This window comes from Corvus hawaiiensis, chromosome 5 (assembly GCF_020740725.1).
Source record: "Corvus hawaiiensis isolate bCorHaw1 chromosome 5, bCorHaw1.pri.cur, whole genome shotgun sequence".
NCBI classification, from domain to species: Eukaryota; Metazoa; Chordata; class Aves; order Passeriformes; family Corvidae; genus Corvus; species Corvus hawaiiensis.
In genome coordinates this window covers 4,499,855-4,526,845 of record NC_063217.1, presented here as the reverse complement: position 1 = coordinate 4,526,845, position 26,991 = coordinate 4,499,855, and the positions used below count along the sequence as shown (strand labels likewise).

The 26,991-nt window shown below is 38.2% G+C and overlaps 1 protein-coding gene across 4 annotated transcripts in view; it reads right to left on the bottom strand.

Annotated features, from left to right (window-relative positions):
* Window positions 1-26,991, bottom strand: part of CTNNA2 (catenin alpha 2) — a 462,414-nt gene that overhangs the window by 12,606 nt on the left and 422,817 nt on the right. For 3 of the 4 annotated variants that reach the window (XM_048304875.1, XM_048304874.1, XM_048304877.1), the window contains 5 exons: window positions 24,974-25,087; window positions 21,457-21,638; window positions 19,026-19,131; window positions 16,324-16,458; window positions 3,539-3,682 (listed from right to left, as the gene is read on the bottom strand). In XM_048304875.1, coding sequence (XP_048160832.1) covers window positions 3,539-3,682; window positions 16,324-16,458; window positions 19,026-19,131; window positions 21,457-21,638; window positions 24,974-25,087 — 681 coding nt within the window. The remainder of the gene's footprint in view (window positions 1-3,538; window positions 3,683-16,323; window positions 16,459-19,025; window positions 19,132-21,456; window positions 21,639-24,973; window positions 25,088-26,991) is intronic. The other variant, XM_048304876.1, reaches the window with a different exon arrangement.

Sequence of the window (26,991 nt, the reverse complement as noted above, 5' to 3'; positions counted from 1 at the left end):
AGAGAAACTCTGGTCTTGAACATTAGCTCAGTCTTGAAGGAGTATGTAGTTTTTGAAACCCATCGTGATTCTATAGATCTCTTCTGCCTTGAGCATGGCTCAGCATTATTTGTAGAAAGGAAATAATGACAATATTTACCTCTGTTTTCAGTTTTACCAGGGTACACCATGTGTCTGCTTTGAGACACTCAGATGGGACTGATAAACATCCAAAGGATTACGATTTAAGAGAATCATGTTTAATGTCTTCGAGTGCAACTGTCCCAGGATCAGAAAGTCCAGGGTGTTAAGGCAGTCCTGGTTTCCTCCATCCACTACACTCAGTTCAAGGGCTATGGAGCATTTTTGTTGTAAATTCAAACAAGCTGAGGTCGAGGTTTAAAAGGACTGCAATTTAAATCAACATGAAGAGTCCTCTAGAATGCTGTGAACTGTCATTGTGACTTCTGCTTAAAGAAGATTAAATCCACAGCGATTCATGTTGAGGCAATGGTGTTAAACCAGCCCAAAACTGCAGTAAGAGAGGGCAGGGGGAGAAGCATCTCTTTGCCAGCTGACACGGTTTGGGAACAGATGGTGCATTTCACAGCTCTCCCTCACTTCTCACATAGAAAAAGAAGGTAAGAACCAACCCACAAAGTTTTAATTCAACTTGTAAGAGAAATAAGCCTGGCAAATAGAGAAAAATTGGGAATTTCACATAGCTGCTTTAATCATACTGCAAAAATGCTTGATCCCTGTAGATGATCTCACATCATTAAACTATTGCTCACCCTTTGCCATTATGACTGAGGAACAAATCTGTCATTTAAATGCTGATCTCCTTAAATATATAGGTGTAAATATACTAGTTAATATATTGGGTTTGTTTCGAGACAGTTATACATAACATGCTTGCAAATACAAAGCAATAAATTTTTTAAGAATACCATATCAAAAATTAACTTTCAGTTTGCTAATAATTTATGAAGACTTAACTCATTTGAATTAGCATGTATTGGAAGAAATTTCTCAGATATTTGCTTTCAAAGTTTTCACATTAAACACTAAATAAAATCAGCTGAAATCTAGGCCTTAGAATATTTTAATGTAATGTACATGTAAATCTTATTAAACAAACTCCATAACTGACTGAATACACATTTAAGCCTAAGCTGTAAAACGCAGGAATCTGTGCACTTCAGACATTTTAATTTTTTTTTAAATCATAGCTGCTAGTAAAATAATTTAACAGGGGAATTAGCTCAGTAAATGTAACATTAGTTTATTTATTCTCCCAATGTTAAGTCATTCAGCCAAACTCACAGCCTGGGGTTACCTGGGCAAAAATTCATTATTAGCATTGGCACAGACAGATTTCAGGTTAATTATTGCAACAATTCATGTAATTTGGAATATCATTCGCTCTACAAACTCCCCACTATAAAGAAGTCAGCCAACTGCTAATTTGCTCATCTTACAAGATAAATTTAGAATGCAAATTTCTCTGGATTCAAAGTAATCCACTGACATCTCTGTTCCATGATATCCTCTTAGTGCTGATCACTGTCTCTAATTCACCATCATTACTGAATGACATCAGTTCTGATTCCCTTTTCCCAATCCTTATAACCACTCTTAAAAAGAGTTTCTATGCCACCAAAATGCTTTTGTATCATTGAAGTGAGGTTAGGGCACTGTAGAGTTGCTCCTTGTGTTTTATCAATTCTGTGCAAAAACTAAAGTCTCCTGCATTATGCGAGAATAATTATGTGCTAAGACAATTTGATAAACTCATCAGCATAGGATGTGCTTAGGATCTAAATTAAATTTTACCTCCAAGCATTTGCCTCTGAAAAGAACAAACTTCAAATCATCTTTAAGAGCAGCAATTCCCATAAAGTTTTCCCAGTGAAACATTAGAGATTGACTAACCTGTTTTTCCTTTCCTACTGAAAAGATTAAAGTTTGCTGGGGAAGCTAAATTTCCTAGGCAAGTTCGTGGCTTTGCAAAGGAAGATTTGGAGATTTCAGTGTTTGGTTTACTTAAGGAATAAACAGTAATAATAAAACTCCTTGTGCACATTATTCAAAGCCAAAAAAGCTACTACCCGTCAGGGAGACATTTTAATATTCTTTGTCGCTATTTTTCTCTTTGACAGGGAGGGGAACAACCATTTGTGAAAGTTTTGATAGGTAGCTTTGTAAACAAGACTCTCACCCTCCCCGAATTTAATTTAGATTGCCTGTGCATTGATACAAAGAGCATTCCTGAGGAATATCTATCCATCGCTATGGACCAAATCCCAACACATGCCACTGACCAGAAGATGGAATGGTTTGAATCCTTACCCAATTGCTCAAAGCCACCTAGTCACCTGGAAATAGAAGTACTTCATCAATCAGACTATGGACCATCTCTGCTGAAAAGGCTGTGATTGCACTCTCTTTCTTTGATTTATTGAGGACATGTTGCTGCCTTTTAGTGCCTCTCACTGGGATATGACAAGACCCCACACGAAGCTGGTAAAGAGCTTTAAATGAACAAGAATAGCAAGATTTGCAGTATCCCTAGGGCCCAAAATCTTTGTATGATCCTTCTTCTGCCCTTTAGTATGAGAGATCTGACATCTTGACAGCTTTAACAGATACCCAGGAGGCAGAACAAGAAAGGAAGATCTTCATAGTCCATCTTGTCTTTTTTAATATGCTGGGGGATATTAAAACAGTGAAGCAGTAATACCTGGGCCGAGGAAAATAGGTAACAAAACAATGCTTTAAAGTAAAATCACAACATTTAGGTAGTGAGACAAAAAACACACCAAGAAATTCAGTCAGCAGTATCCCTGCCCATCTCAAGTTTTTATCAAAGAAAAAAAAGAGTTAAATGCTTTGATTTGTAATTTCAAAGGTTAAATCTGAGTTACTTCTCCCCAGGGTTTCCTGCTTAATTTTATGTCTTCTACAATTTACCATTGAATTTTATTTCATCTATAAAAGAGATCTTATAATTGGCATATTGTCAATACACAGATTCATAAATATACTGGAAAAAGTGAATAAAAACAGTAATAGAGAATATAAAATAAAAAGAAATCCTATCCCATATAAACAGCCATTATCCACAGTTAGTAATGATAAATATATAAATAACACCATCTATCTTTAATCATAAAGAACTTCAGGAAAATTATGGCCCAGCACTGTAACTAAATACTGTAATTAAATTAATGGAAGTTTAGCAGCTGAGTTCAAGGGGATCAGAGCCTGCCTTTCACAGGACAATATAAACATTGAAGGATCAGTTTAACCATCAGCCAATGGACCACCTCTGCAGAGAAACGTGGCCATTGCTTTGCAGGTGAAGTTAACTCTGGGGCTTCAGGCCAGGGAGGAAACGCTTCTTCGCAGGTGACTAAGACAACACGTGCAATTAACTCTGTGAGTCCTATGGTTAATTAAAAAAAAAGAGAAGCTATCAAGAAAATCCCCCATTCTCATGTCTCTTCCCTCCACCCCCAGACCTATAAAGACATAGATGAGACAGGAGGTTACTCACCGTTGAGGAGTCACCGCTTCCAGTCTCAAGCGTAGCTCCCTCAGCACAGGTGGGTGGGTGGGTGGAAAGTTGACTAGCCCTGCCCCCATCTATGACATCACACTCTACCTCATAAAAGGTAGTGAAAGTGCTCTGAACTCCAGTCTGATTTCCGAGAGATACAGAAAAGAGATAGTGAGAGAGAGAGCAAGAGAAATATTGTGCCGTAGCGTAGAGGTGAGGAGAGAGGGAAACGTGTGCTGAAGGAGCTATGCTTGGCCAAGGAACACAGGGCCTCCTCCACGATGAGTAACCCCACTGGCTGGGGGTTCCTCTCACTCCTTCCCACAGCACAGGGTCAGCCTGCCAGCCCTACAGGGCTTGCTGATTCAAAAGGGGAAAATTTTTGGCACCTTCTGATGACAACCAGAGAGGACAGAAAGCTCCATCCCAATTAAACGCTGACTGACATCAATCTATCAACCAGATGAATTTGGTCAATAGATTCCCAAGTGACTCTATTTTATGTATGGTTTTGTACAGCCAAACTGCACAAAAACATCCACACCAGTGCAAGCAGCTAAAATTCCTGTGACTACAACAGGAATTACATTTGTGTCCCCCCATGTGGGAAAAACATCCAATTCACACCTGTGGATTGACCCTTGAGTAGAGTAATCCAGAGGGTTGGGCCTCCTGCACTACTGCATGAAGGAGGTCAGGAAAAGAATTATGTTTTTCTTGCATCGAAAATGAGAACTGACAAACTGTGCTGAAAGAAAAAGTGAGGGAAGTATAAAAATTCTGGGCATACATTTATTTACAGAGCACACTTTTGAGTTCCAGAAAATATCAATAAAATTGCAAAGAGGTGATGTTTTTAAAGATGTACATTTTTAGACAATGACAGCTATACAGGCTGAGGCACACTTTTTTTTTCAAACGACATCCCAAGGACTGAAACTGGATGACTTAAAATGGGATATTCAGTCTAATTTATTGTAAATGGTATTTTTATCATCCAAATTCTGGAAAAGCAGGTTTTGGAGTAAACATAATTGCTTATATTATCCACTGGGATTTTCTTAATAACCTAGCTGCAGACTAAAATTGAAAAAATAGTATCTTTTTTTCTGCTGCTAAACCTAACTCCATTAAATAAAACTGCTTAGAGAATGGGGGACTATTCAGTGCCAGTAAAGACTGCTAGCATAAGATCCTGCCTTTTGGAAGAGGAGAAATAAATACTCCTTAAATCTCTTTTAAGGATATGTATTAAAAGCACACAGAGTTAATATTGATGCTTTCCCTCAGGCTTTTTGGTGCTACAAAGATCATGTGAACTGTAATCTAATCATGATTAGTTTCTCTGTCTTAATAATGATTAATGTGCATTCCCTGCTCGGTCAGTGTGTTGTTTTTCTCTCCTTTCCTCCTATTGAAAAAAGAGAGTATGTGACTCATGTCTAGTACCAGTCACTCCACCTAACAACAGAAGTCAAGCATTTTCCTTCTTAACCTTCAAAACATTTATCATCATGGTTATCCTGCAGTATCTGCAGATGCTGCTTTAAACCAGTGCATGTGTGGATTTAAAAACTCAACAAATGGGTGCCCAGTGGGCGAAATGAAGAGTTACTGTGGCTGTTAGAGATGAAATGTAACTGCAGGAACACAATGCAAAACTAGGCTGCAGCTGAGGAATGCTAAGTGATGATAGTGCTGTTCATAATTTAACTGTTTTCGCATCATCTCTTGATTACAAACTATTTGCACTTTTGAAGACAGAGGGGAGGAAAACCTCCTCTGGTCCCCTGTATTGCATCGACTCCTTATTAATATTTATGTCTAATGGCCTGCTAAAGAGAAAAGAAAAATCCAATTTTTAAAGGCTTTTATGGTAAAAAGTACCAAGTAGTGTTCAGTGAATTCATAACTTAGGTAACCTATGGCTTGACTACTGCACCACAGTTGTTTTTGCCAAATAAAGTAGGAATATATTTCGAACTCCTGTGACCACCAGACCTCATGAAGCCTAAGTCAGGTTGCTCCTTCTGATAAAGAGAAGGATGTTCAGAGGATATAATCTTAAATATGAGAAAAATTACACGTGTAACAGCAGCTCTCCTAAAGAGAGAGTTTAGAGGGATAAAGAGTTAAACTGTCTCTTATTGAGATGAAACATATGAAAGTAGCACAACTAAATCCTGTAAGACTGAGTATGGCCAAGGATATTTTTCAGTAACAAGATAAGAAATACGGAGAAATACGGAAAATTCCACCATGATAATGTGATATAAACAGTTCAATAGATTGGGTAGCAGATTATACCCCAGATGGTGTTTTGGGGGCTAGTACTGCTTAAATTTGAAATCTTGTTTTGACCTGCTTAGTATGATTTCTGTAGTTGATAAAGAGAATATTAAGTGAAGAGCAAGGTTAAGACTGAGTTGTGAACATACACTAGAACACATTACTGAATAAAAGCAGAGAAAGAATACACCTCATGAAAACATTTTTAAAATGTATATACATTCAAGAAAGATCAGAAATCTTCCAAATGCTCCAAGGAACACGACTAAGATTAATTAAATGAATGCATGGAAATGCAAAGAGATAGTAAATGAAGACTTTAATATCAAATATTTTCTTAAGGGATGTAAGCTAAGCCTAACAGCATAAGAAAACTATGTGAATGCAGGTCAAGTAATTGATTTAATCACTTGCACCCAGGCACTAGAAGTCATCTTAAAGTAAGGGTCCATGTTGAGTCTGACCTCAAAGATCTGCTGGAAAAAAAATCCCAGTGTGCTTTCTTTCTTGCTTAAAAGGATGAACAGTGGTGGGAAAGGCAGGCACCACACAGGCACTCCTGGGTGCTGTCTGTAAAGTTTGAGCACAGAGAGCAGCTGGGGAGTACCAACCCTGCAGAAGCATTACCCAGACTGGTACAGACAGGAGGTAAGAATGGATGGATTGTAAGGAATTGAAAGAAGAGCTTGAAAAGGCCATGTAAAAATGCCAAAGGGACACATTTCATAAAAGTCTGAGAGCTTAGCACAGACACACCTCTGACTCAAAGAGGGCCAGCTGCTGTAGGGCATCGGCATGATGGATAAGTGGGAAAATCCTTTTTGTACATTATCTGTCATAGTTAAGGAATGATGAAATATGGAACATCCTACCTGACACTGAATAAAGCTGTAACTTCTCTAACTTTTTGACAATGGAAATGTTGAATCCAGTTGCAGATACAAAAAGGGGATTAAAATGTTTCTGCAGTCTTTTGGCCCAGATCTTGATGCTCTAATCCAGTTTTACAGAGTTCTAATTTGGTCTTTGATGAGATTTAGGACACGTTACTTGTTTACTTCATCTCAGTTTCTAGACATACTATTACCTACCTGGTAACCCAGTTCACAAGGTTTTGATGGTGCATTAATCAGAATCAGAAAGAACTGATGCTAAAAGAAAACATTTGAGAATATCTAACAGTAAGAGGTTAGGATTGATTTTTCTGGTATTGGATAGTTTTTACTTTGACTTCATATCAATGTCTTAAATACATTGCACAAAACAAATCCTTTTTGTTGATGCAGCTGCTTATCAGCCATGTAAGATTAGATGTGGTAACAGGACTATTCTTCCTTTGCTTCTTATGAGGTACATAAATAATTTCAATAATAATATGTCCCAAGTATGGAAGAAAATATTTCAGAAGTTAAAGACAGAAGGCAACTTTTAACCTTCCTCACTCAGTTTGCTCTCTTTCTAAAGGCCATTATGACCTACCACCTTTAACAGAAATACATCTCATTTGTGAGTTTTATTAAACACTTTATTGTAAGCTGTTCTGTTCAGTATTTGCAGTTGATTTTGCTCAGGCTGGTAGCACCTGTTGATGTTTTCCCTTGAGGGCAAATCTTGCCTGGGAGTAGTTCTATATGTGTTACTCATCTACAACTCCAGTTGTCAAGAAGTGTAATTAAAGTCAAAGGAACTGGTAAGTCTGAACTTTAGTTGTTACTCTTTTACTATCTGCAAAAGCACCATCTGATAGTACTTTTAGAAGTGGGATTTAGTGTCACTATGTTCAAACTCAAGGAGTTAAATAATTGCAGGAGCAACAAGATGTATTTCTGTAAGAAATATTATCCAAAATTTCCTATTGTGGGTTAAAGCTGTCATTATTCAGATGGGAAATTCATTCCCCATAATTTCATGTGCAAGAAACAAAACTCAGTTTCATTTAAGGCCTTGGGATGAACCTATTAGCAAATCTATGCTGTGCATTAGGGAGACCAACTGAGAATGCGCCAGGGTAAAGGAATTCTTATTTAATACCAAATGGTGACACTTGGCCCCAAACCATCTCTGCTAAAGGCAGTAAGACAGGAGAAGAAGTAAACATCAGATAGCACCAAAGTCCTCTCTCTCTTTATAGTAATTCTTACAGGAATAATCCTTTAGGACCATATCTTAGGTTGTGTTAGAATGGTCTCTGAGCCTTGCTAATTACTGCAGGGCTGGTGTAATTTGTGTATCACAAAAACATTATATTCCCATTTTCTTCCCAACTCATTCAGCATGGCCTGGAATAGGAAAACAGCCTGAAGTGAAGCTGTAACTACCACAGCAGGCGAGCTTTGAATTGTTGAGTGGCTACTATTTTTAAAGCAAATGCAGTATGTAATGAAGCAAATACAACAGTATTTCCTTCAATTCTCTAACCCTTTTCTGTGGTCGTATTTGTTTCAAGCCTCAGTCTTGAATCTGTAACATTTTGCGTTGTTCTCAAGGAATTAGATGGCTTAATATTGTTTGGTATCAGAAATGCTTCTCTTTGCAGAAAATTCTTCTAATGAGAAATTTCAATAAATGTAATCTCCACAAATGCTTGAATACTGGTCACCTGATAAAGCACAAGAGCATCTTCTGTGGAGCCAAAATGCTTCTTAATAAGGATAAAAGTCTGACCCGTCTAAACTTAAACCTACTGAATGCAGACATATAGATGGTGTGCATTCTTCTTGTCTCCATGAATATATTCTAATGAAGACAAGTGCAGTGTAATTTTGCTTTGAAAATTAAATTCTAGATAACATCTTTCCATTTATGCAGGATAAATGGAAAGATTACGATGTATTTTATGACGTATAAATATTTCATATTTATGTGTGTTTACATATGCATTTATATAAAATGAGGTATTTTCTTAGTCCTAAAAATAGCCTTATATCAAAAAAATTGGAGCTTCAAAAGAACTGAGATGATTGCATGAAAAATATTTTCTTGTTGGATTTTTCACTTGTGTCTTGAGCTTTGTTCATCTGCTTTTCCTTATATAAATTCTGCCTGCCACCATCCACCTTCTTTGAAGGAACGGCCATACACTAATAAAAATAAATTAACCTTTCCAGAGGCTTCTGCACAGTTTTTTCTGTGGATCACAGCTATGATCCCCCTGAAGCCCAAAGCTCAGGGTATGTGCTATCATCCAATCCAGCACCTTTTGTAAAGGCAAAACCCTGTGAACTCCCTGACAAAGGAACAAGATCCTGTGGGATCTTTCACTTGCCTGAATCAAAACACTGAACAAACATTTAAAGAGACCTCTGGAGGACTCCTGTACAACTTTTGACTTGAAATGGGTTGATTACTGACATTAGATCTTCTCAGCTGCTACACTGCCTACTCCAGGCTTGAATTCCTCCAAGGAAGCCAACTGCATAAACTCTCTGGGCTCCTGGTCTGTGCTACCTTTACTGGGGTGCAAAAGGTAGGCTACATATAACAAACTAAATTCTTATTACTGTCAAATATTTGGGAGAGGTATTGCAAATGGCTTTAGAGCCACTACAGATACATCTATTTATGCCTTTTTTTTTTTTAATTTAAGATGCTTTCATAGGATAATTAGGAATTCTTCACTGTTTTAACTTTGAGAAAGCCCTAAGACAGTGCTTCCATAAAATACATCATATATAATGAATATATGACCATGAGGGATTTTATCAGCACTCATTTTGATTAACCTGCATAACTCACTGGTGCCTTTGTCCTTTAGGAGTAGTAAATTGACTCAGTGTCAGGATGATAAATTTTTTATGTCTCTACATCGTCAGGTAGTCCCTTCTTGGACAGTGTACTGAGGAACATTCTGTGCCAGCAGGAGCTGGAGACTTCTGTATTAGTCAGTTCAAACAGATTTGTTCCAGATAAAGGTTTATCCAAACCTATGAAGTATATATGCTTCACATAGCCATATATTTTGGAACGGAGTACACTTACTATGGCTTTATTTCACCCTCGCATTTATCAGTATATCTGCATAAATTCAAACACTTATGCAGAGGTTATTTAAATATATCTTCAACCTAAACTGTCCAGCTGAAACATCTCTCTGTATTTTTCATGTCTTTAAAGTCTCCCAAAGCAGATGACATGAGCTAGCTGAATACACAGTGCAGATCAAGCTCTCTCACTTTCCCCCCCCCAGCCCCAGACTTCCTGTCCTGGAAGCTGTTTTGCGCAACTGCCAAAATAAAGACCCTGAGTTTTTATTTTCTCTCCCTGCTTGTTATGTTTGGAAAATAGAGATTATTGTGGAGCTCAATCAGCTTTACGGTCCTGACTTCATCTCAGTCCTTCCCCAACATTGCAATTCTTTGATTTCATACTCCTATCCTGCTTTTGGTTTGGCTTTATTCCCCTGACCATTTCATATCCCTTATTTCTTTGGCTTACTTCCTTATTATTTCCAAAGTGCTGTCCTTTATCCACTTCTTCCACAGAATCACAGGATCAACTAGGTTGGAAAACACCTCTGAGCTCATGGAGTCCATCCTATGACCCAGCACCACTGTGGCACTGAGTGCCATGTCCAGTCTTTCCTTAAACACCTCCAGGGATGGTGACTCCACCACCACCCTGGGCAGCCCATTCCAATGTCTAATCACCCATTCTGTGAAGAAATCCCTCCTAATGTCCAACTTAAACCTCCTCTGGCACAGCTTAAGACTGTGTCCTCTTATACTGTGGCTGGGTTCCTGGGAGATGGGGAGAATCCCCTCCCTCCCCTGCTGCCCACCCGGCTTTGGATGCAGCCCAGCACCCCTGTGGTTTCTGGGCTGCCAGCGCACATTACTGGGTCATGTGGGGCTTTTCATCAACCAACACCCCCAAGCTCTTCTTCTCAGGGCTGCTCTCAGTCTATTCTCCTCCCAGCCCGTGTTTGTGCATGGGATTGCCCTGACCCAGGCACAGGACCCTGCATTTAGCCTTGTTGAACTTCATGAGGTTCTTACAGACCCACCTCTCTAGTCCCTTTGGATGACATCCCTCCCCTACAGCATTGCAGTGGCACCACACAGCTTGGTGTTGTCACAAAACTTGCTGAGGGTGCACTTGATCCCACAGTCCATGTCACTGACCAAGATGTTAAACAGTGCCAGTCCCACCACCGACCCCTGAGGAACACACTCATCCCTGGTGTCCACTTGGACAGTGAGCCCTTCACTTCAACTCTTTGAGTGTGACCATGCAGCCAACTCCTTATCCACTTCTCTAGAGTTTAGAGACAAGGATATATGGGCCAGTTGTTCCATTTCTATTATAAATTTATAGTAAAACTCATTTTGTCGTTAGCTGAGTAACCTTTTTGCACTCCTGAGAATCTTCAAGAAAAGGAACCCAACAGTTTTGTCAATTTACCAACTCTCCCTTCATGAAACTTTCTTTCACATAATGCTCAATTCTTGCCTGGTTCAGGAGAATTAAATCACTCTGTTTACCAAACTCCAAATCACACTTTGTCCATTCTGTCAAATATTTTAAATGTATTTTAAGCATTTTAAATGCAAAGGTTCTCTCCAATTGCCAACCTTCTTTTAAAGGAAAACACCCCAGAAAGGCGGGGTTTTTTTACTCTTAATCAACTATTTGGGTACATCCTCTTAATCCAAATTCAGTGAAAGATGGCCTTGCTCACTTTTATTAACAGGTGAACTTCAAATTACCTGATTTTTCCTTGAGTCTACAGAATTAATAAGTAGGAATGTGATACTTTACTGCCCACATGATACCAACTTTTTTTTTCAGTACAAGGTAGTTTAGAGTGATTCAGCCTTAATTGAAAGAAAAGTAGGACATTTAAGCCATTTTTATTAGATGAAAGATCTGTAGGCAGAATTGATAAGGAAACTGCTGCTGAGCTCACCTGAAATAACTGCTGGATGCTCACTGTTATTCTGTGATAAATAATGAGCCTCATGCATGTTTGATGAGGACTGGCTCTTTCTGGTTACCTTACTCTGATCTCTGATCACAAATAAACATACAATTATTTTGCAGTATATCCTGTATCTGTTCATACTTTTATGTATCCACCCTCCCAGTCCAGGTGTTATGCCAATTTTCATCATGTCCTACCCAAAATTAATGGAGTGGCTCCAGCCCTTTTACCTTCCTGTTCCTGCCAAACTCCTCACTTAAATTCACCAAGCAAGAACTCCTTGATAAACTCACAATCTTAACTAAACTGTCTTGTACCTTCAACAGAATATAGGAATCATGCTCTGGGTATCACAGTTGAGCCTATTATGTTAAGATAAATAGGACTTGGAAAATAACTGGGAACTGGATCCAGCTAAAGTGTATGTTTGGAGTGTGCTTTAGCTATTGATTCCGTATTTTTGGACAGTGTTCAAAGGCACGTGGCTGCTTTTCTGTACAACCCTGCATATCTGTCTGGTTCTGAAGTTTAAGACTCTGGCAAATTTTCTGATAATACAGCTGATTTTATCTTTAGAGCTCTAAATCAAACTGAACATGATAAGGAGCTGCCTTGGATAAGGGATTTTCTTAAATTCTGCTCAATCTAATCCTGCAGGGAAAAATTGTGGCAAATCTACTAATATAAACAAGAACTTTAAAAAATGCAAGCTTATAGCCTAAATGGGTAGTAGCTAAATGAGCTGATCAGCTTCTGAGCAGCAGTAAACAGAACAAGTGGATATTTATTCTAGAATAGGAAATGAATATATAGATCTGTTTTATTGTAATTCTCTTGCTAACAAGAGGCAGACGTGAATGCTAGAAAAATAAAGCAGCCCTAGAGTTAGAAGTCTGATCTTTTTATCCAAATAAGAAACATCATCATTAAAGGCAACTCTATTGAACAAAAGTAGCTCCCACAAAAAGGCAAGGCCATCAGCAAGAGCTAAGTATATGTAAATGGGATTTACTTCACTTAGAGTAGTGTGCTCTCAGCACCTCAGAGGATTCATTCCAATATAATACTGCAAGTGATTATGAAGCAAACAGGCATTACCTTAAATAAACCAAAGCAAGAGACAAAGCAAATTATTTTGAAGTGCTTTTGCTCTGTAATTTCATTAAAGGAGGTTGTTTATTCTCAGAGGGGAACTAGAAATTGAATATTGAAATCTAAAATTACAGAAACATATATCTGTTTACGGACCAAGGTCAAAGAGAGTTTTATTAGGAACAAGGATATCATCTGCACAGTTAGAAATACTTTTTAAATCTTCTGCAATTTTTGCTATTAATTTCTTTTTGCTTTTATCTAACATCCTCCTCACCATTTTTTGTTACTTTCTTCCCTGCAATCTTTTTTGAGTTTTCAGGGCTCCTCACAGAAGAACTGGTATCAGGTTTTTTCCTCATTTTACTTTTCAAAACTCCATTGGAATCAGGAATTAAGTCTCACCTTGGAACATAAAGGGCCAAGTCAACCGACAGTCTAAATTGCCCTTGCTCTGTTAATATTAATGAGGAATTAGTTGATGTGTGCTAACTCCCAACTGCCACGTCTTACTCAACTGGTAAAAATAGTTTTGCTATCTGCATGGAAGGAGTCTGATGGGAAAGATCAAAGGAGAAAAAAGAGCAGAGAGGAGAAGGAATGGGAGAAAGAAAAGGGAAAACAAATAATGGGTCCTTTACTGAAATAGTTTACAATTCAGGACTGTGACATTTTCTTACTTTTTGATCTGTTTTCCTATTTGCAGCAAAGTCACTGATGTCAAAAAGGACCCTTCATATGTTATGCTAGAATCATATCAATCTATAGAGGAAAAAGCAAACACGATCAGCTTTATGCTTATTTTCAGAGATAAACCATACTGAACTACTGAATCTTGGGGGGAAAAAAAGAAATAGAAGTTTCATCAAAAGATATATGGCACATTAAATGTTATGTACACAGTATTTTTGAAGTTGTTGCAACATTTTTCTCTAACAAAACTGTAAGAACTGTGGGGTGGCTTTCATCTGTCTTTTAGCTTTTAATTGGTTTTATGTCTCTTTCCTTTATATATAAATATGCATACACCCACACATAGATCCAAACAAACATATGCATACATTCATTTCATTTATAAATATTGATTAATATTCTTAATAATGAAAAAATTCAAGCAGAGATTCTACTCCCCATAACAATTCTGAATTGTAAGTCATCTTTTGGATCGATCTGAATTGTATTGTGGTTCTTTTTAAACACAGTAGTAAATTACAATATTGTAATAATTGTCATGGTGCTTGATATTTACATCTAAACACTTAAATATAGCACAATCACAGAAACTTACTTCTGTAGGCACAGGTTGGGAACCTTGAGTTCTGGATTTCTATAGCACTTCTAACACGTACTGTATGCAAGTTGCCAAATAATGGTATTTCATTTTGGTATAAATAAAATACTGTTTATTTGTAATTGGCTATCCAAGAGAGAATGAAGAAGAAGATGGAAGCAGAAGCAGCAAGTAGACAAGCAGATGTGGATGTGCACTTGGATACCAGACCTCTGGATAGCAAAGGAGCATACAGTACCCAGCACCTTGAAGATCAACAGCTCAGAAAACACTGTCAGGAAAGCTCTGCACTGACTGTGTCATGTCAGATCGCAAGATAATGCTCTCACAAAGGGATGCACAGGAGTTCAACTCACTATACCTCCTCCTGTTCAGAGCACCAGCAGAAGAAGCAAGCTGGGCAATCTTCAAATTTTCTGTAGGTTAGTTTTACTGAGTCTTTGGAACAGACACAAATAATTTCCATGGTTGAAGCTCGTTTTGCCTTTGAGACTGACTGTGAAAACCCCACCAAACAGAGACACAATGGTGATGGAGCCTGGGAAGCAGTGGGTGCCAACAATGCCAGACTGGAATGATGAACTCAAGCAGTTTGGCCACTTATAATTCCACAACGCATGGGGATGTTCCAGGAACGAGGAGATGCTCGAGGTTCACAATGGCTTATTCAGCATCCACAAACACTGAATAAAGAGACTCGAAAAAAGAAACACACACAACCACAAAAGCCAAGCCGGGAGAAGCACTGATTCGGGGAATTGTTTTAGAGAGATGAACATGACAACTCAATGGGTATGAAAGGCTGGACCCAGATGGCAGGAGGTAAGAAAAGATCATAGCAATTATGATGCAGCATAGCTGTCAGTGATACAAGGACAGATCACGCCGTTGCTGTCAGGAAAATGGAAGAGGATCTTTTCATTGCTGTGGGAAGATCAAGGTATTAAAATTACATACGTACATACGTCAAGAAATGAAGACCAATTGCAGGACAGATACAGGAACCTTTAAGCAGCTCCTTTTAGGACTGTGATATGACTTCAGAATGTCTGATCCAAGAAAGCCTGGCAAATGTTTAAGACCTTCTATAGTGCTTTGCAAAAAAAAAATAAAAATGTTATGTGACTGAGAACACTTTCTGTGACTTCTGGTATGTCTGAGGAAGGCCAGTGACACCACTGGGGAATCTCATGGATGGAATGAAGGGCACAAGCTTGTTGTCCTAATAATCTTCGTACTTGATTGGGCTTAAACAATGAAAGGGTGCTTTTTCAAAACCACATTTGGAAACACATTATTTCGAGCATCCTGGGTCTCACAAATCACCATCGTTTTGAAAACACACTCAGGAGAGTGGAATATGTCATAAATTTACATACATATGGTCTGTACTTGAGTTAGAGGATAACAAAGGTGTCATGGGGCTAAACTAGTGTGAAAGAAAAAATCATGAAGAACAGTCATTGTTACTGCTTGGTTCTAGTATTCTCCCAGAGGCTCAAAGGCCAGCATAGGAGAAGAAAAGAAAAAATATTTTAAAAATGTAAAAAAACTCATTGCTTATAATATTACTGCTGCCTGTCTTTATTTCTACAAAAGGTTGTGTAAGAGGTTTGTAGTGTTGAAAATAACTGAAATAACTGGGTGGTATTAGAGTATATAATCATTGTGCTTGCAATAGTGTTCGAAAACAGCACATGCATCAAAATTTAAAATATTTTGCTGGCCTTCCAGAGTCTTTTGCTAAACCTAGTATGCATTGGAACCTGAGTGAATGAATCCCATTAGTCATCACCATCTTAACAATATGCACTTCATATAGAGCTGGCTTCTGCACAGAGGAAGGAAATTACCAGTACTAACAGAGGAAAGAAGATTTATAATGAGCAAATATACAAAAGCTCCAAATAATCATAATATTCACAGCTTGGCAATGACTTTCTAGGCTATGAAATTACTTTTCTTTTGGAAGAATGGAGATTCTACAAGGTTAGTATAAACAAAGGGTAAGTGGAAAATCAAATTGCTCTACACAAGTTATTATAAGGCCTGGAATATTGGTGACAGAATTTAAAAAAAAAAAATGCTTATGAATCAGTGGATTTTTGTTTTGTACATTATTGCAATCAAAAACACTCCCTTTCAAGTCCTACATGGGAAACAAATGGTTAAATACAAATCCCAGCTTACCCCTGATACAATGAGTTCTCCACCCAGGTTCTGAACTTCTGCCTTCACTTTGCTGCAGATATTGAGCTGGTGGCAGTACAGGGCAATGCGCTGCAGGTAGGCCAGCAGATCCTGCTTGCAGGCGGAGTCTGGGCACTGCACAAAACAGAAATATTGATTAGATGTAGCTGAGTTCATGAGATTAGAGACAGCTAATCAGATAGTGGCAATATGTGTGTGTTAGGTGGATCTATTCCACTTTGTCTTTACATGAGGTACTTGATAAAGTGTGAAAACTCAAATTCTACCTTTCATTTAACTCAAGATTTATGAATTGAAACCTAAAGATGCACTCTACCTTTCTGTAAAATGAGAAACCTCTTTATCGGCATTATGAAAATAATAGTTTTAAATTACGCTCTGCATTAATTTATGGTATTGTATTGAGCAGCCAAAAGACCAGGTTTAATTTGAAACTCCAGGCTGCCTGCTGGGTGTCCAAGTTAACATCCGATATGGACCAGTTAAAGTCCAGGAAAACGCAGTTCTGAGTGGTTATCCCCACTCTAATGCCAACTCTTGTCTGCCTGGCAGCTTCCCTGGCATTTGTGCAGACATTCAGAGGATGAGATTAGGTCAAATGTGCTGGATGCTGTGTGGGTTTCATAATCAATAGAACTAAAAAAGGCTCCAGTACAATTTATTCATAGTCTCTGGGACTCTTAATAGAATCATCCCCCACAATATCAACAGCATAACAAACAACAGCCTCGTAGTTAATATTCAAAGTCTTGCCTCAGGAGAACAGACCTCGGTAATTCACTCTGATGAAACAGAGCTACAAGGGTCCATTGCTAACAGCATGTTTCCAGTAAATACTCTTTGGGGCTACCCAGCAAAGTCTGACTGACAATGTTCCTGCATAGCTTGGGGAACAAAGATTCCAAATATGCCTTTTTATCACCTTTCAGAGTTTATGCTCAATTAAAAAAAAATATTATCAAAGCATTTCAAGAAAAACTGATGGAATTCAATGCACGTGAGTCAACAACATCACAGCTCCTGCCTTGAGATCACTGCTCTGGCCCAGCAGCTAATGCTGGCAAGGAATGTGTTCATGGTGAAGTAGTTGGATATATTGTTGTCTATAACCCCAAAAGGATCACTTGGCTTTTTTCTCTTCCTTTAAAACTAATAATAAACAAAGCTGGAGCTTCACTGTGGCTGCTATAGAGTCTCTCTTCCTCAGACAGCTGCCACACCATTCAGGCATTAATCCCTAAAAGACCTCTTCTCCCTACTGGTGCCAATGTAATATAAAAATATTTACTCAATTCTTGAAGCCTATGAACTGAAAGGAATGAACTTTAAAGCAGTACTTCTAGAGAGCTGTCAAGGCTTTAAATATAAGCACCCTGGAGTAAAAAAAATGTAAGGCTCTCTCATTGGAACAATAATTAAAAATGCAACTGTCCACAAAAACTTTATATTGCATCAGGGTCTCCAAATTTTTGTGAAATATCATTAAAGTGCAAGCATTAAAACAAATACTTCGTTCTCAAAATGATTTCACTGTTTATTATTAGGGTTACAGTCCTCTGAAATTTAAAATGTGACTCAAGTCAAGGCACTCTAAGCATAACAAGTCTCCTTGTGTTTCTTTCTTTAAAATATTCCACCTCTGCAAATACTGCAAACTAGGAATTTCATCAGCTGACAGATGGATTTCTTCTTTCTTGTGTTAAAATGAACAAATGCTACATTTGAAGAATTGGAATGGGTTAACTACAGGAAAAATGCTTGCTGCTGCTGAAGAAAACCTAAACCCAACATTTTGGAGATTACAGGAGAATGGGCAGCTTTGGGGTTTTTGTCACTCTGGCCCATTTTCCATGGCAGGGTGTGTTACACACTATCACACTCGAAGAAGAAAAAGACACACTTATTTTGAAGAGGAAGACTAAAGGCAAGGAAGTTACCAGTTCCCACTTCCAGCAAATTTTCTCTCAATGACAATGAAATGAAAGAAACAATAGGAAATTTACAAGGGAAAAAATAGTGACATTTCATTTGCCTGAATCTAAAACCTGCTATGTAGGACCTAGATTTGAAATTTGGCTCTTGACTTTTAATATGATGCTTCCTCATGCTCTCCAGATGAATAGATAATCCAATCTGAAAATACATATACAGCAAGTTCATCTGTCCAGCTGTGGCACGAATTTGGTAATGGGAGTGAGGACACAGACCCCACAACATGCACAATATGCTGAGGTAAACCAGAAAATAGGTAGCCAGAGAACCTTGAAGGAGTAAAGTTCCATATCAAGAGAAATTGCTAGAAGAATGAGCTGAAAAGAATCTAAGGATTCCTAGGCACTTGGCAAGGGGAACGGAGCATCCAAGTCCCCACTCCTTTTTTAACAGCAAATACATTTTGGATGTGGTGACCTCACAGGTCTTTTCCAACCTGAAAGAGTCTCTGTCTAATTCTAACAGGCCCAGAAGTGAGGCTGCCACACTCAGGCATTTCTGAGCTTTGGAGAGACTCAACAGAGCCTTTCCTGTTCTTCAAAATGCTGATGGGTGTAGAAGAACCAATTTCTATGGGAAGATCAGGATCCAGACTCCCAACAGGTAATTTTCTGCCAAGACAGACTTTTCCTGCAAAAGGCAACTCATCCATAGTGGTTACATTGTATTTCTGCTCATTTTGGGGCTACCTGATCAGCTACTGCCCGTGCCAATTTGTCCATCCTGGATCCTGCCTCTGCAATCTTCTTGGCCGCATTAATGACATCGGATGTGTTCTTCAGGGGGCCTTTCCCTCTGTGAAACACAAGATGATTACCCACAATCTCAATAAATCATGAAAGGCAACAGTTTCAGTGACCCTGTTTAGTGCTTGATTTTAAAATAGTAACACGAATGTCCCCTTAATTTATTACAATTTCGCCTTTTAAGTACTTTATAGTACAGCTTGATTAAGAAATCTGTCTGCTGTATTTCCTCTCCCTTACAAAATGCCTCACTGGCAATTTAGTCCGATGGTGCCTTCAAGCACATGAGCTGTACTTAATAGTATATGCATTTTTAAGTGCTCATTAAGCCAGTGTTCTTCCTGGAATACACAACTATTTCAAAATTATGTGACTCCCAAGCCAGTGCTAAATGTTCAGCCCATCATGTCTAGGGCAAAAATGTCACATTTTATAAAACCTTTTTTAAGCAGACTTCTTGTTGGAAAATAAAGATAGGTGAAGCATAATCCTTATGTTACATACTGAAATGTTATACTTAAAACGTTTAACTAGCTTTAAGACTGATCTTTCACTATATTTTAAGCTGATGCACAAAATTCTGATTTTAGTCATTAAAGCTACCAAAATGTATTAAGACAAAAAGTTTCACCACAGACCTTCCTGAGTTTGCTTCAGACTCGAACCTTTAATCCTGATTGTACCAATAAAATTGCTGCTGTTTCTGAGAAAGGCTCAGCTGGAAGTGAGTTCATTTTCCATTTTTTTTTTTTAATGTGGAAAATCATAATATGATCAAACATACTCATTTTTTTTAATGAAACAGAAGGCATTTTTTCTAAGCACAACATTGCATTATTTTTGGATTTTTTTTAATCTATAATGGAAAGAATAACATGCTGAAACATATTTCTATTTTAGTCTTCTTTCCAGACTTTCATTACCACCTTAAACAGGTAATGAAATAGAAGTATCCCACTTCTGGTGAACTTAAACTGCAGCAACAATACTTCTTGGTGACCCCGTGTGCTTCTACATTAATTACATGAGCAGATCTGACTGTCAGAGACTCCATGCATTTGAAAAATTATTCTAGTTTAACACTGCTGAGGCTACAGCCAACCAAAAAGGTGTGAAAGGCTTGTTTCTGTTTTAATGGAATATATTAAACAACTTTTTATTGAATCTGATGCAGACAGAGGTGCACTTTGATTTTTTTTTTTAATTTACTTCAAATGTGACAGTAGCTTTCTCTCATTCTCAGATTACTTCTGTTCTTTTGAAGCTAGAAAATATAATTATGAAATTTTCAGTGTCATGTTCAATCTATCAAAGGTGGTCCAGGAGGTTGCAGAAAATGTGCATATTCTGGGCTGTTGCTTTAGGCTATCATTTTTACCTTCCAAGATACAGTGACACTGTTTGGGCAGCTATCACTCTGGTTTTTTGCTGGCAGAACGATCAGAGACACAAAGACAATAAAAATACAAAAGTAATACAGAATTCTGTAAAATATCCTATCCATCTGGTTCTACCTCCTACCATTAGACCACGTTGCTCCAAGCCCCAACCAACTGGCCTTGAACACTTCCAGGGATGGAACAACACAAAGAGATGAATAAATGGATATCTGATTTTAATCCTGAAGAAAACCAGGAAGATTTTCATCCTGTTTTGTGTAATCACATTTTGATAAATACCATTTAAACTTTTGAACTCACTTTAAAAATAAACACTGAATGAAATTTAATTTATTATGGTGATCTGGAATGCAAAGGATCTTGTAAACTGTTCTCCCCGGTGTGATTAACAATATGACCATTGTTAATGATAATAATTCTGTTTACACTGTATCATCAATGAATGGTCTTTTGATGCTATGCAATTAGAGAAGAATGAGACATCAATAGACAAAAAAAAATGAAAGCAAAATAAAAGAAATCAATACTGACAGACTCCCACAAAGCATTAGATCAAACCAGTTTCATTTCCTTTGGGATTTTTTTTGGAAGGAAGTTCAGTGTTCAAATGATATAAATAGTTTTGCCATTATTTTTGATTGACACAAATTGTGCTGAAATGTTCAAAGTTCAGAGAGGTGCATGCATTTAGATGGGTACTAAACGAAATGTCACTGGAGTGTCTGTAAGGTCACAGACTAACTTTGCTGCTGAAATTCAAAATGATCTGCAAATAAAAGAGGCTTGAAAATAGCACAAAAACTTCACGTGATTAATCCCATTTGGAGAAATACACAAGACCAGTGTATGTGATGAGTGTTCCTTGCTTTGCATCCCCGAAACCACAGCGAATCATCTCGAAAGGGTACAAATTGAGCAGAAAGGGGAAGGTGTGGCACATCTGAGCTCCTCAGCTGGGGTTATTTTGTCCTTACCTGGTGAAGTCTGTCATTTCCATCATAATCATGCACATCTGCTTGGCCAGGACAATGATGTCATTGCCACTGTCATCCCACTTGGCCACCTCCGCATCCAGCTTGCTCTTTTCTTGATGGAATATCTCCACCTGCTCGGCAATCTTTGCCTTCTCCTCCTGGGGAAGCTGAGCCATGATAGCCTGGAGAAAAAACAGGAGTTGCGTGTGAAAAAAAGGAAGCTACAAATTGATGTTTCCAGTGGTCTCAACAGCTTGAGTTTCTTTTTATGGGAGTTGAAGATGCCAAGCAAAATCCAGTAGGTATTTGATTTCTGTCAGGACAGGCAAAACCACATTCACAGCATGTCTATGCCTCTTCTTGCACTTTCAAGATAATAAAATTTATATTTATGATGTCGTGATTATTCACCAGTTGACACGGGAGGATTAAGTTCCTATTGAATCTCAATTAGGATGAAGAATAAAACAAGTTACATTTATGGGAAAAGGCAGACTGAATTGCTGTGTCTCCCCTTCTCTAATTCTCTGTCAGAAATAGAGGATTTCAGATTAACACAACACTAAAATAAACTATGACACACAAGACAATACATTTGAAGTGAATTGTAATAAACATATCTTTTAATGATATTTAGTGTTCTAATTGTCTCTTGGAAGAGATGCAAAAAGGCACTGAACAGGTTGATACTGATCTGCCTCAGCATCAACAAAGCACGAAGTTCCCTCAAAAAAACCCCTAAAAAATTATAATAATTACTTTTGAAGATCAAATGGACAATTTGAATAATGATTTCCAAGTTGAGCTACTATTTGGCTCTAGGGGTTCTGAAGACCGCATTATGCATTTAATGGGGTGTGACACATATTTAAGTGTCATTACATTTTTTTCTTGTTTATGTCACTTTCAATCAGCTGAAGTCTTTTTCTACACATCCTTAAAATGCTCTTGGCTTTTAAAAATTCGTAATTGACCTTTTCCAAAACTGAAATTAAAAAGGGTTATAAACAGTAGATCAGAAAATGAGAAATTTGCAAGTTAATCAAATTAAAATTCAACACAAGTTTTAATTAGGCCTTATCAATGTAACTCAGCAGTTTCAAATGTTAGCATAATAGTCTCTGCAGAGAAAAATGCAGCGTAAGTCAAGCTAATAAATAAATATATAAAACACTAGAACTGAGGAATTAACTGAAGTTAAGAGACTGTGATAGGAGTAGTGGAATTTGGGAAGTTTATCTGTATGACTTGTCTGTGGTTTCTTCGAGTGGCAGCTTCACCTGAACACTCTTTAAACTGGTAAACAGTGCTTTAATATTTCTGTTCCAGCTGCTGATGTGCTTTCAAAGCAGCCATATCCTATAGCAAACGCAGCCCATAAATTCCAGTTTTATGCCTACTGAAGACCAACACAAGTCTTTCTACTGAAACACTAACAGCTTTATGGAGTAAGCATATTAAACAAATCCATCACATTCCACAAATGAAAATATTTTGCACCTGTTCCACAGAAAAGGTTTGGATAAGATACTATTCTGCTTAGCACTCCAGACTGGGGACTGGGCAGCTTCTGCTTAGCATGTTTCCCTTTTAGTTTTTTATCATTTGTTGCTTGCTGTGCCACATTGCAATCTATGTTATTCAGGAACTCTCTTTATGATGTCTTATGTTTATACAGTGTGTAGCTGAGCAAAGCAGAAGGTTTTAAGTGCAGCAGTAATAATAACCACAATAAATGTAATAGAACTTCAGACTCTTAAATCCCCAGGTGAACTCAATTCTCAGTAAAATAAATTACTGCAGTCTTTACTTGGGTTTCAGATCAAGAAAGGATGACATGCTACCCAATCCTAAACATAACCAAAAAATAAGAAAGGCTGTGAAATTTGACAAAATAATCTGTACTGTATCTCATTTCTGTTCTACCTGAGACTTACTTTAGTAGTCAATACCTTGAATATCTCAAACAGGACTTTATACCCTTTAAAATATAAAAATCACAAAAGATAATTAACTACATCCAGAACAGCTCTGTCATCATTCTCAGAGTAAGGTATCCAGGTACCATTCTGCAGTTCTTGGGACTGTACGTTTTTCCATGTCAGTTCCTGGTCACCCAGCTCTCTCTGGGATCCATCTCTCTTCATGTAGATGATAATGAATTTATAAGTTATGTCCTCAATATGCAAAGACAACAGTTTTTGCCTTAGAGTTGTCATGATAAAATTCCAGTTTTTCTGATACATGGTATGCTCTATTTACCATCTATATTCAATATTCAGGGAAATTAATTCAAGACAAAAAGAAATCTCTGCCCATTCCACTGGATCCATGTCTTACATTTCTCCCATACCTCTGAGTAAGCTTCTTTTAAATTTTTGTTACTCTACTGTTTCTTTTCAGGATGTAAAACCTTTGTGTCAAGCCCCAACCTACAGCAGCTGAGAATTCCTCTGTCCTGGTCCTCTGAGCTTTCACAGCAGCTTTGCTTGTTGGTCCTTAGGTTGTCAGCCCTACAAATCCTCTTCCAGATGCCAAGGTAAGAAATCCTCACTCCCGTTACCAGCTTTGCTGGTGTTTGAGTGTGTGGGGAGGATGCTTCTCATTTAGTCCATAACTTCACTTCCAGCACATCATAACAAACCAGACTCGTGTGAAACAGCCATGAAAATCATTCAGATAATTCCCAGTTTCCTGCTGGTTCTCTGCTGGAAAAAGTTAAAAGGCTTTTCTTTAAAAAAACCTTTCTTTCCAGTCAAATATATTTTCATGGTGTATTTTCCCGAAAATTATATTCTGGATTTTTTTTTTTAATAATCTGAGCTGAGAAGGCTATTCAGTAAAAGGTAAACATTCATCAGAGGGGGGCATAATCCTGAGTGTTAACAGGAGTATTCCTGAGTGTTAACAGACTTCACTTCCCCAGCACCTGTGACCCCTGAAGCACTCATCAGCTTAATTTGCAATCCCCATGCACAAGCTGAGGTCGCAAATCACAATGACTGGAGTTTATCATGATGTAATTACCCTGGTAAAATTACATTGACTCAGTAGCAAATGTCTTCAATTACAATTAAATTACAGGGACTACTCAGTAGCTTAAACAGATCTTCTTGACAGGTTTGCACACTGGGAAACATGACTAATGTAAGATTTCTCTGGATACAGCACGTGGTGCCCTGATGGGATTTTTTCTTCATCTTTTTTTTTTTTTTTTTTTTTTAATTTGCTGACTACTCACATGGTTTCAGCAAATTCCAAACCTGCAAAGCCTTCTCTTACAGCACTAGCTGGAGCAAACAGCTGATACTAGGTACCACAAAAGCCCCAAGGTCATTCAATAAATGCTGCTTAAGTAGGTCTGACATGAAAAAACCTTCAACACGTCGGTCAGCCTGGTCCCATCCTTTCTTAAACAACCCTGAGGACTGGAAATCACTGCCTTTGCTTTCCGAGGCAGAGCTTTTATTGGTCACTATCCAGACACTCACTGGATGCATGTGGGGTTTATACTCACCCTTGCACTCTGGCCAGCAATGAGCTGGTCATCCTCAGTCTGGACGCTCGTTCGGCTGCGCACGTCATAATCCTCCTGCTCGAAGTCTGAGTCATCCTCGAGCTCCTCAGGGGTCTGGAGAGAGAGACACAGGAGTGAAAGCCACAGAGAGGAGATGACAAGCTTAAAAAGGACACAGACAAAGTCCTGTGCACAGTGAGCTCTTATTTCATTGACTACCTGCCCAGGAAATGCTGTTCTGTTCTCCTTTGAAATGAACTTGTCTGCCCCAGCAGTCAGGAACTGAAATTGAATTGTCTTAAAAATTAAATTGTTTCAACCCTAGTTTTCTTTACAAATGGCATTTTTCATTACCTTGCCACAACTTTTCTTGCTGCAATTTTTCTTAACTCTGTTAACATGATGAATGCAGTTCCAGGAACAAATATCCTTTGGAAACACTAACAACGGGAAAGCAGTATTTCAAAATAATGTTATTTCATATATAAACGGACACTAACACTATTATGTTACTGAAAGCTACATGTAATCTTCAAAAGAGAAAGTAAATACCTGGGGAAAAGCAACTAACATCCTGGAAGAAAAATTTATCAAAGCAAGTGAGAGATTTCCCATTTAAAGAAATTGCAAATGATGTTGATTGGTTTTGAAACAAACGTGAAATTTATAATCTGTGTAACTAGTTAGTTCACATGGTTCCTTTCATATACAGAGCTTTGGAATTTCACTCATCCTCCAAATGACACCACGTTGTCTTCACTGCTGGTGCTATGAATGACATGAGGGTTTCTTGGAAGATTGATGAAATCAAGTTACATATTTTCGGGCTTTGGATTATTTAAAATGTTGGAGGGAGGGAGGAAAAAAAAAACAACTGATGGACCTGTTCATTTGGGCATTTTCACCTTCTAGCAAAAAATTTGGAGAAAAAAATGTCCATATGTATATACAGAGAGAAAGTCTAAAATCACTATTTAAGACCATATTTAATATAAATGGTGCAAAAAAACGGAATCTTTAGAAAGAATATTATATTGAATTTTATGATTGAACAGCATGTGGTACAACAGCCTGGCCATGAGTAAGTTCTGTAGGTACCATTCATGACAATGGTAATAGGAAAAGAAAACCACAGTAACTGTGCCGAGAAATCCTCACCTTACTGGACACCCATCACCCCCAGTGGCAGCCTAGAAGGCCAAAGCACTACAGAAGAAATCATCCAGGCTGGCATTTCGTGCTTGGAGGCACCATCAAGTTTTCGAGCAGAGGCGCTAATCACTGCCAGTTGTCATTACAGCTCTGTCTGGAGGATGCTCAGTCACTAGGAACGGGTCCAAACCCTCGAACGTAACGCAGAGGAGTCTTCTGGCGGTATTTCTGCTCCAGCCTGGCTTCCAACACGAAGTGCACATCACTGTTTGCAGCTGCACGGTGAAGTGCACAGGATGGGGAGAGTAAAACACAGCCATCTTCATCTGACTTGAAGAGTATGAATTAAATATGTGTTTTAATGCTGAGCACTGGAGGAAGAAATAACGAAGTGTGACAGCGTGGTAATGAAACTTGGTCTGCACCTCTGAAGAGAGGCATGTACAAAGAGTGTGTCTAACAGGATAGGCAGAAGAAGAAGTTTAGATGAAAAATGAATTTACCTTCTCTCTACTGTCACAGGCAAAATAGAAGGATTGGTACCCATCATTATAATGACCAACGGTCCTGTTTTCCAATCACCTTTAATCCCTTTTATTCCCTCTGCTCACCTGCCTGAGAGCAGGATGTGACCTTAAAATCTGTCATAAACAAGCAAGCTACAAAGAGAATCCTACAAGTCCCTGAGCAAAGAGTATTTTCTATCACAGGGCTCAGCTTTTCATCTGCCTAGGCTTTGCTGTTTAGAACAAGAACAGGGTGGAGAGCTTCAGTAAACCCGCTGGCTCTTCCCCATCCTCCAAGTCCACTCAACGAGCCCGTTTCACTGGTCATTGTAAAGCCAGTACCCTTTCACACCCCAAATA